Consider the following 9,842-nt stretch of genomic DNA (forward strand, 5'->3'; position numbering starts at 1 on the left):
TGGCACGCGTCAATAAAGTTCAACAGGTGGGCTAAACATCCATTAGAAGCGGTACTTTTTTTCTCAATTAGTATGCTCTCCAATTCCCCGTTCACCTGGCTACGCCCATGGTATGGATCGTCGCCCGCCTGGTCGCTGGATCAAACCCGTTCTTTGGATATGAATATGATGTGTAACATGGAATTTCCAGAACAGAAAATCCCAGCATCGCGGGCAAGATCTCTAAATGCGCCATGCGTGCAAAAAACCCCCAAAATTTGCGGTTTGCAATAAAAATCCTGCTAAGTTTAGAGCCCACGTCACTTAGGATAGGTCGGAAAATCAGGGCCCTATAAAGTTCCGTCTTTTAATAACACAGTACTTGATTATTTTATAAGTAATCTGATGGGGGAACATAAACAATAATTTAGTCGGCTTATCTCGGTTCATTGGAGGGTCTTACAATCCGATTGAGCTCGTATATTAGCCACTTTATCGCGATTGATTAATAGCACAATGCCAACTTAGTACCCTAAAAGTTGTTTAGCCCCCTAGGCAACATACATCGTGATTAGTGCCACTTGATCACTCAAGAGTTTTCAGCGATATTACTCATACGTCACAATTGCACAATAATTCTGATTGTTAATATTCATAGAAAATGTGAAATTATTAGCCGGTCTAGGCTAAGCTTAGTTATAACCCAGCGAAAGCCATTGAATAATAACAATATTTTTTTATGATTCATAGATGGGAAATGAAAATTGTGGAAAAACTTTAATAATAAAGATATTGCTAACATTTGTTTTGATTTTTCGATTGCTTGATTTCAAAACATGCAATAATATATAAAACATATTTTATACTTAATCATCTCTTCCTCACCATTGAGGTGTTATTTTATTTAAATCGCATTTCCCAATAAAACCGCATATGGTAATTAAGTTTACAAATATGTGTATATATTATATTTTTGGGTTGGACTAAATACTAAGATACACCCTAAAAACTGCGGTCAACAGACGACTCTCCTCAGATCCCATTGGCTGCCATGGTGTCCGTGATCCACTGAACGTACTCCCCGACATTGGTATAAAGTCCGGGAAGGCTTATCTGTCCACAAGAGACCACACCCTGGCTCACGATTCCGAATTCGACCATTTTCGGGGCAAACTCGCCCAAATACTGAGCGGGAGCTTGGAGTGGACCACCAGAGTCACCTTTGCAAGAATCCTGCAGGTCACCACCACCCACACAAAGCTGGGTGAGGGGCACGGCCCTTCTGTAGGCCTGGGAACAGGCGGATCGCGGCTGCAGGGGCACATTCGCCTGGAGCAGCACATCCGAGGAGGAGCCATTTTCCGTGGTGCCCCAGCCAGTAACGAAGTAGGTACTTATCTGCTCCGCCTTCTGCTTCAGCTCATCCGTGATGGGCAGGCAAATGGGTTTGATGTGCTCTGTTTGGGGAGTACTAAATTAGTAATACCCTTTGATTGGGTTTAACTAAACTGACTTACTTTGAAAGGGAACGCTTTTGTTCAGGCGCAGCAAGGCAATATCATTCATGATGTGGCGGTTATCGTACTTCTCATGGATCAGTTGCTTCTCAATGCCCACATCCACTACCGGTGGGGCACACTTCTTCTTGCGTCCCTGCTGCCGGCAGTCCTCATCCGTGGATATGCGGTGCTCACCCAGGCGAATCTCGTAGCTAAGGGTAAAGAATATAATAGATAAGTTTAAGGTTATTATAAGAAAAGGGAATTCAAATTGTTAATGCTAAAGAAACTTATGTAGACCAAAAACTTTTAGTTTAGATAAAAGAAATATTTTAGGAGGAGTTTAAATTTAGATGGATTCACAAGAATTCTTGACCACATTTATGAATTCATATACTTACAGTTCATCCTCGAGTCCGTAGACACAATGAGCAGCAGTCAGGATGTAGCCTATGGTCAAATATACATATTACTATGGTAATAATATAGGGATCACAGGGAAACCTACGATCGGAGATCATGGCACCGCCGCAGAGGAACTTCGACTCTCCAAACTGATTGTAACGGAGCAGGGCCATCCAGGGTCTGGAGGAGAGCTTCACCTCGTAGCCATTGGCCACTCGTTGACTGAGGAAATTGCCGCAATCGAAGCCCTCGTCCTTGAACACGTTCATCACCTTGGAATTGTGCTGAATCTGGGCGGAAGCACAGCAGAAGTGACGCTGAAAGAGAAGGTATCATCAGTACGACTTTCTGATCAACTTTTTTTATTTCATAGAAATCTTGAACTAAACGTTTCCTGAGAATTCATTTGTTTATTGTTTGCTGTTAGTTGTAAAGTTCAGTTGTTTATTGTGAAATATATTTAATTACTTTCTTCTTTACTAAAACAAGCTCAGTAAACTGGTACTACAAGTACTAAAGTTTTAATTAATTAAATCAGTAAATTCTAACGAATGTGTTCATGTGGAAAAAGGGGATTTTTTGTTAGATTCGATTAATCTCAACCAGACGCACATTTCACAGATAATGTTGACATTGGTACTTTGTACATATTTGCATTGCTATTTCTTGAATAAAACGTTTTTAATGTAAAAAAACATTTTTTTCAACTCACCACTCCATTGAACTCGCCGCAGGAGGCCTTCTGCAGGTAGCTGGCGTAGTCTGGCGGTACTTTCTGTCCGGATTTCTGGGCCTGTTGGAGCCGCTCCTCGATGTTCCGGCAGGAGGAGAAGGGCATGCACTGGCCCTGATCACCATCCGGTGTTTGGCAGTCGTCGGCGTAGTCTGACCCATGTAATGTACATCAATATTAGCATTGCACTGAGGCGGACTCCGATTCGGAGAATTCCCCTAACCTGCTCGGGCAGATTGCACACCCATCGACGACACGAGGGCAATGCCATATAAGACTGCGAGGCTGCTGCCTATCATCTCGCTGGAATCGCTGATCTGGACTGATCGGAACCTGTAGTGTGACGCGGAATTCTGGGCCAACAGACGTTTCAAGCTCGACTGGGAGATAGCAAGCTGAGAAGTTGCGTTTTATACGCCCAGTTGATGAGAGAACGCGATCGAGATTAAATCAGAGCTTAAGCCTCTCAGTTTTTTCGGGCTACCTCAATTTCTCTCCTTTTGATCCGGAATTAACAATCAACCATTTGTGGGAATATCCAAATATTATCAAACATTTGTTTATACTTCCCGAGACAATAACAAAACGATTTGATTAAAAGCGATCTAAGCTGAGATCTCTCACTCTCTTTCTCAGAAAAACTTGATCTCTCTCCTCAGAAAGCTCGGCGAACAAAGAGGCTTCTAGATCTCAAGCAAATACGGGTTATAAAGGACCCCATTAAGCAGAATCGTGTGTATTTAACTTGTGTTTTTATTTTATTGTTTATCGCACATCATCATCATCTAGTCAGTGGTACAATGGCTAAATCGGTCCGATCGATATTTAGGGATAGGGTTTCTAGTTATTGATACATTAGCTCGACCTTGGTAACAATAAATTATAACAAAGCTGCTTAATTGCGTTAATAAATATCAGACATGGCTCAACGAAGAAAAAAACATAATCGTCACTCGAATATATCTACAGATATATGGGAACTAAACGATAGAAATCATAAAGTATTAACTTAGATAGTTGGGTAGTTGGTTAACAGCAGCGAATTAAGTTGTTTTACATGTGGAATCGGTTGGATGGTTGGTTGGTTGGGTTGCTCTCACCAGTTCTCGAAGCAGTTAGCTCTGATGTCTAGCCAATTTTTCTAGGCGGTCGGTTTGCAGTAGGGGGTTCGATAATTTACATAATTTCCTCGCTCTCTGTGTGTCAACGAAAGGAACATATAGCAATAGATAAATCAATCAATTGTCGAATTTCGGGTGGGTGATTAAGCGTGAATTTGATTTGGTAAATAAGTATAGCTTTGGAGCTCGCTTGATGCCGCCGTCAGAGTTAGTAGTAGTAGACAGAGCAGATCAGTTGGGAAGCTGGGAAATGCACAGAAAATGCAGGGAGAGTAATGGCAAGCGGCGTGGGAATGGAACTGCAAAGCCAATTGGGTAGTTAAGTTACAGCAAACCATAAACATAGCACAGATTAAATACAGATAGGATAGTGGTGATAGGATAGAATAGAATACTGCGTAATTGCTTATCAGAGGCGTAGTCATCGTCACAGTCAATGTCGTCATTTGGTATCGGTATTTTGGTATCACAAAATTAATAACATGATAATTTATACAAATATAAAAACACGGCATACATACATAATACTATGAACAATTTGAAAATACACTTAAGAATTAATCCGCTGACTCCGTCGCCCATCGCAAAGGTCCTCACTCTCCCATATCGCTGACCAATGGTCTAGTGGTATTATTAACAATTGTTTCAATTATTTTTTAGTCAACGATGTGGGAGATGCTCGAACCATACCTAAGATGCTGACGGACGGCGCCAACGGATTGATCAACAAACATTTAAAAGAAGTGAGCACTTGAAATCTATCTAGTCTAGAGTAATCTTGTTAGTAGTCGGTTGGTTGTTTGGTTGCTTGGTGCTGATGGTGTACGCTTGGAAGTAGTAGAGTGTGTTAGATGCAAAACAGAACGGTGCCATCAATCAGTTGAACGCGTTAATGCTTTTTATTTGATGGCGGCAATGAGCGGGCTTTCTTCGCCTAGAATAAATAGAAATAAAATTAAATTTCACTTTGTTTTCCATAGAGTTTTGTGGGCACTAATTCACGAGTCTTAATGTAGGGCATCCGGGGCCAAACCCATGAAGCCGGCATGGAGCTCTCGTAGTTGAAGTTGTACAGTTGGTTCTCCAGCCACTTGCGCTTGTCCTGTGGCTCCGGATAAGTAGATGCCAAGCCTAAAGAGAATATATATTAAATTAGTCAAATATTCTTGCTTATAAAACAGGTTTAAAGTGGTTCTTATGTTACCTCTATCGTAGGCACATTTGGTCACGCCAACGGCAATGTTCATTGACACCTCACGGATGCTTGAAAGGGGAGGGTACAGAGATCCGCGCTCAATGTCGCTGGGCTCCACGAAGTTGGCCAGCTCCTGGGCGGCGATAAGGAACATTTCGTCGGGTATGTGGTGGGTGCCTGTGCAGATCACACCCAAGCCCACACCGGGGAAGATGTAGGCATTGTTGCCCTGGCCTGGGTAGAAGGTCTTTTCGCCGACCTGCACCGGTGGGAATGGAGAGCCCGACGAGAAGATGACGCGAGCCTGTCAATGGAAAAGATCTTATTAAAAGAAGTTTGTATTATGGGTAGATTTAATTAACTCACATCTGTGTGCTTGTAGGCATCCTCGGCGGTGCATTCCGCCTTGCTGGTGGGGTTGGACAAGGCAAACACCACGGGTCTCTCGTTGTTATCCGCCATGGTGCGCAGGATCTCAGGTGTGAAAATGCCGGCAGCGGCAGAAGCACCAATAAGCACCTGTGGGTAAGTTTGAGATTAGCAAACTATCTATAAAGCAGAGCACAGTTGATACTTACACTGGGCTTGATGGTGGAGACAATCTCGGCAAGATCTGACATGGGGTTGACGTCCTTGGCATAGTGGATTTTGTGGCCATCTAGGTTGCCCACCTTGCGGCTCTTGGTCAGCAGACCGTCGATGTCCACCATGTAAATTCTGTTGTAGGCCTCCTCGAGGGGCACGCCATCTTCCACCATGGCCTTGACTGTGAGATCGGCAATACCGATGGCAGCTTCACCGGCTCCGGCGAACAGGAAGGTGTAGTCCTTGAAGGACTTGCCGGTAATACGCTTGGAGGCATAGAGTCCAGCGACGGCCACGGCTGCGGTTCCCTGGATGTCGTCATTGAAGGTGCAGTAGGTGTTGCGGTATTTGTCCAGGAACCTAAATGCATTGTGGTTGCCAAAGTCCTCGAACTGGATCAGGGTGTTCTGGCCATAACGCTGCACCACCGCCTCCATGAACTCGTCGATGAAGTCGTCGTACTCGCGTCCAACCACTCGCTTCTGACGCAGACCCACGTACAGGGGATCCTCCAGCAGATCGATGTTGTTAGTGCCCACGTCCACCAAGATGGGCAGGCACTGGTGGGGTTTGATTCCAGCCAGAGCTGTGTACAAGGCCAGCTTGCCCACGGGAATGCCCATGCCGCAGGCTCCCAAATCTCCCAGTCCCAGGATGCGCTCGCCATCCGTCACGCAAATCGCACGCACATTGGGCTCCGGCCAGTTCTTCATCACATCGAAGATGTGTCCACGATCGTTGTAGGTGATGAAGAGACCATGGGGACGCCTGTAGATCAGACCAAAACGCTGGCAAGCCAAACCCACTGTGGGCGTATAGACGATGGGCATCAGATCCTCGATGTTCTCCGAGAGGAAACGGAAGAACAGCCGCTCATTACGATCGTACAGATCGCTCAGGTAAAGGTACTTGTTCAGCGGCTCCGTGTAGCGGTTCACGGCGATCTTGCAGAGCTGCAGCTGCTCCTCCTGGGTCTTGAAGCGAGCCGGCTGCAGTCCATGGATGCCGAGTGTCTGGCGCTCCTCGAGGGTGAAGGCCAGGCCCTAGGAAAATAAATCTAGATGAGTGTGTGTCATATTTATATTATTAATAAATATCATTATGAGTCAGACACTATGATTTAGACCATATGAATGTTCTCAATTTGATATATGTATAATATAATGTACAAAACTGAACTGGAATTTCAGTTGCATGCAAAATTAGTATTATCTTTGAGTGATAAGCAAACATTTTCCCTATAAAAGCTAAACACGTTTGGAGAATCCCCTCATATTGCGATAAATATTCAAGTTCTTGTGATAAACAAATTGATTATTGATAAATTACCACTTTATCAGGGCAAGTGAACTCCCATACTGTTGGTTCTTACACTGGAATCTATCAGTTACATACAGTTGAATTTTAATATATTTTTTTTGAGACATGTCAAAACCATGTTATATAATTTTTTACGTATTTTCTTACCTTGTTAAGTCGTGGATCACGGATGTGATCAATGCCGCGCACCTGAGAGGGGCAGATGATGTCGCCGACCACCTCGTGATAATGTCGGGCGACGGGAACTGTTGCGGGTGCCACCGTAGTAATTCCTGTTGCTGAAGTGCTGCATCGGCACAATTTGCCCACAGTTCCGCACAAGCTGCAAATTGCAAAAGTGCATTACGTGTGTTATTATCTATCAACAGAGCAATTGGAGCACCCCCTGGGAGCTCTTGACTTTGAGAGGGGATCGTGGATGGGCCGTCCCTCTGTCATTCTTGACATTGCCTTGGGGGCACCACCCCCTCATATACTCATATACGGAATAAGAAAAGCCATGTTCAAGGTCTACGTCAGCTGCTTTTTGTTTATCACCGCGCGGGGCACGCCAAATATAAAATGAAAAGCAAAAAAGAAGGAAACTAAGCCGCATTGTTTACAGCTGTCCCCCGGAATTCAAAACGCCGGCGATAAGGGGGACGTATGGCCTGGCAACATCACGATAAAATCTACCCACAGTCGCGATTATAACTCTAGCATCAAATATCCATATCGCTAAATAGCTGAATAATGAATTTGTGTAAGAAAAAGTTATAATATATTCGTTTTTTTAAAGTTTTCACATTACAAAGGATCCACATATCATATATAAAAACGCCTCTAACGTTACCAGATACATATCTTCGTACTATATCTCTATAAGTACAGAAAATATTTTAAAAACCCAAAGATAATTTATATAAGTTCTGTTGCTAAAGTTCAAGAACATTATCATTTATTTTGATTAGGGAAAACTAAAGTAACTTATTTAGATTGAAGGGTGTACGATTCCAAAAAAATTAGCTCTTGACCAGTTTAATCATTGAACTTGAAAATGTTATTTTGTTCCTGAAATAGAACTCGACAAGATTAGATTACAGAGTACATTGGCCAACTACTTGTAATGAAGGGCTTACAAAAATAAATTATGGGCCTTGACAATATACCATCAATTAATTAATAACTGTTTCTGTGTACAGTGCTCAAGGAAACCCTTGTATTACACCCATCTATCAGATATGTGTTACAGATTAGCCCTATTATATTGACCTCTGCTGTTACACGATGTGTATATTTTGCTAGCTTCCAGTTCCATTAGATGGTGCTAATTACGAGAGAGGCAAAAAGCGGCGACATAGGCAGGCGTGTGACTAATTTTACTTAGTGGTTCATTGATAGAATCATGCCCGGGGGGAATGGAAATGGGTTGGTTTCGAATTTTGGTCAAGTTGGAACCGGTTAATGACGTGCGCCGAACTGGAAACCCCATGACGAGGCCCCAGAGATCCCTTCCTAGCATTTCGGACTGATAATTATCGTTTAGGTAACGCTGTCGTTCGTCAATTTATTTCCAACTGTTTGAACGGCACTCACATGAGCCCCACGTCAAGTGCTAAACATTTTCGCATATCTGTATCTGAGCCAAATACACGGAATAAGTGCGTGTCGTAAATGCTTTCGAGTGATATTATTCTATATCGCTGAGTGTGTGCGCACGCGGCTACCACTAATTATTTTTAGGGTCCAAAAGAGCCCTAAGAAGGTCGCTCTATAACTGGAGTCCGAAGGCAAAACCAGAAAGAGTTCATTAAACTCTTACATTTTTTATTAAGCCAAATTCTTGCTAACGCTTTGCGTGGGAAAGAGATGCTAGATAGCCGACCAGCTGAAAGCAGAAAACATTTCTGATGAACTTGGCAACGAAAAACGCTTACAATGGCGAAACAAAGCACACATTTGTTCGGTATACACACTAAATTTAGAATTTCGCCAGACCATCTTTCGAATATATGATGTGTCCATGGAGGTGAAGGTGTTGCATATTCGCTACACAGGAAAATATGATATTATAATAGAAATTTTTTAATATTATATTTAATTTTAGAGCGTTTCAAGAAAAAGAAAGCTTTTTAAGATCACTATTTGAATGTGTTTTGTAGAACTTTCCAAAACATGTTTTTCCCAGTGCATGTACCTATTGATTTTTTCAGCTGTTTGTTGTTTTGGCAGCCAAAAAACGAAGGTAAACTCGAAAACTCTTATGCAACTGCAAAAGTGAAAATTTTGAAAAACAGCTGTTTGCCGAATAAGAGGAAGTGCGCGAGCGGGAGGGAAGATGAAGGGTCAATGCCAGGCCATGTGCGAATAGCAGTGCCTCTCGCTCGCACACAGGGAAACCCTGTGTGAATTTTTGTTTGTGTGCCAATGAAACCGAAAGCTGCGCAAGAGAAAACTGAAAAAAGGGGGCAAAAACTAAGGAGGGGTGCATATATATACCGACGCCTTGGCGGCGATTCGTCTGATCCGAATGACTAGGTCACTGGGCTACCAGCTGGGGCAGTTCCTCGTCCCGAATCGCGAAATGTTGCATAATTCCCGCCCCCAAAATCGCAAACCCACACACTCACACATCCTGTTCGCCAAAAGTCCTTGCTAAGAAAAAAGCTTACCTGGGTCGTGAGAACATTTTTTTTAGTTTATATTTCTTTTTATATAAATTGTTAGCTTATATATCCTCCGTGTGACACTCGTCCGGGTTGCTGGGGGTAATACTTTCGGTTACGTTTGTTAACTTTGCGATGTGCCACGGTCAGCACCAACGACGATTTTCCAGGAATAAAATTGCAGCTCTACGCGCGGTTTTTAACCCTCCCCACAAATTACAAAAACAAAACTGGTGAGACCAGGCGAGGCGGAAACACCACCAAATATAGTGGGACTAAAAAACGGCAGATGCGCTTAGGAGGTACATGGTTCGAAACTCTACTAAGTTCTATTCAAGACTCGACCCATTTTACTTTTAC

The 9,842-nt window shown here is 43.1% G+C and overlaps 2 protein-coding genes across 3 annotated transcripts; both read right to left on the reverse strand.

The window, feature by feature from the left end:
- Positions 1-919: 919 nt before the first annotated feature.
- Positions 920-3,089, reverse strand: grass (Gram-positive Specific Serine protease). The gene is made up of 6 exons (XM_017082778.4): positions 2,840-3,089; positions 2,596-2,768; positions 1,987-2,200; positions 1,880-1,928; positions 1,497-1,690; positions 920-1,436 (listed from the first exon to the last, which is right to left on the reverse strand). Exons 1-6 carry the CDS (start codon positions 2,913-2,915, stop codon positions 1,012-1,014), a joined length of 1,131 nt encoding a protein of 376 aa, XP_016938267.4. The 5' UTR covers positions 2,916-3,089; the 3' UTR covers positions 920-1,011.
- Positions 3,090-3,355: 266 nt separating this feature from the next.
- Men-b (Malic enzyme b) lies at positions 3,356-9,711 on the reverse strand. Of its 2 annotated transcripts, none has more exons than XM_036819377.3 (7): positions 9,489-9,711; positions 6,985-7,159; positions 5,511-6,560; positions 5,299-5,451; positions 4,942-5,236; positions 4,740-4,868; positions 3,356-4,671 (listed from the first exon to the last, which is right to left on the reverse strand). In XM_036819377.3, exons 1-7 carry the CDS (start codon positions 9,503-9,505, stop codon positions 4,637-4,639), a joined length of 1,854 nt encoding a protein of 617 aa, XP_036675272.1. In that variant the 5' UTR covers positions 9,506-9,711; the 3' UTR covers positions 3,356-4,636. The 2 variants fall into 2 exon arrangements, with proteins under 2 accessions (XP_036675272.1, XP_036675271.1); XM_036819376.3 differs by having other exon boundaries at positions 3,356-3,812; positions 4,704-4,868.
- Between the last annotated feature and the right edge of the window lie 131 nt (positions 9,712-9,842).

The sequence above is a fragment of the Drosophila suzukii genome, chromosome 3 (genome assembly GCF_043229965.1).
Source record: "Drosophila suzukii chromosome 3, CBGP_Dsuzu_IsoJpt1.0, whole genome shotgun sequence".
Lineage (NCBI taxonomy): Eukaryota > Metazoa > Arthropoda > Insecta > Diptera > Drosophilidae > Drosophila > Drosophila suzukii.

What these genes read in the sequence shown, in the direction of transcription:
- grass (XM_017082778.4), bottom strand. Translation starts at nt 2,915, where the DNA reads ATGATAGGCAGCAGCCTCGCAGTCTTATATGGCATTGCCCTCGTGTCG. An exon ending in TGTGCAATCTGCCCGAGCAG is followed by an intron (nt 2,769 to 2,839) that starts GTTAGGGGAATT and finishes TACATGGGTCAG; the next exon opens with ACTACGCCGACGACTGCCAA. An exon ending in CAAAAGCGTTCCCTTTCAAA is followed by an intron (nt 1,437 to 1,496) that starts GTAAGTCAGTTT and finishes CTCCCCAAACAG; the next exon opens with AGCACATCAAACCCATTTGC.
- Men-b (XM_036819376.3), bottom strand. An exon ending in ATGCCTACAAGCACACAGAT is followed by an intron (nt 5,237 to 5,298) that starts GTGAGTTAATTA and finishes TTCCATTGACAG; the next exon opens with GCTCGCGTCATCTTCTCGTC. An exon ending in CAAATGTGCCTACGATAGAG is followed by an intron (nt 4,869 to 4,941) that starts GTAACATAAGAA and finishes TATTCTCTTTAG; the next exon opens with GCTTGGCATCTACTTATCCG.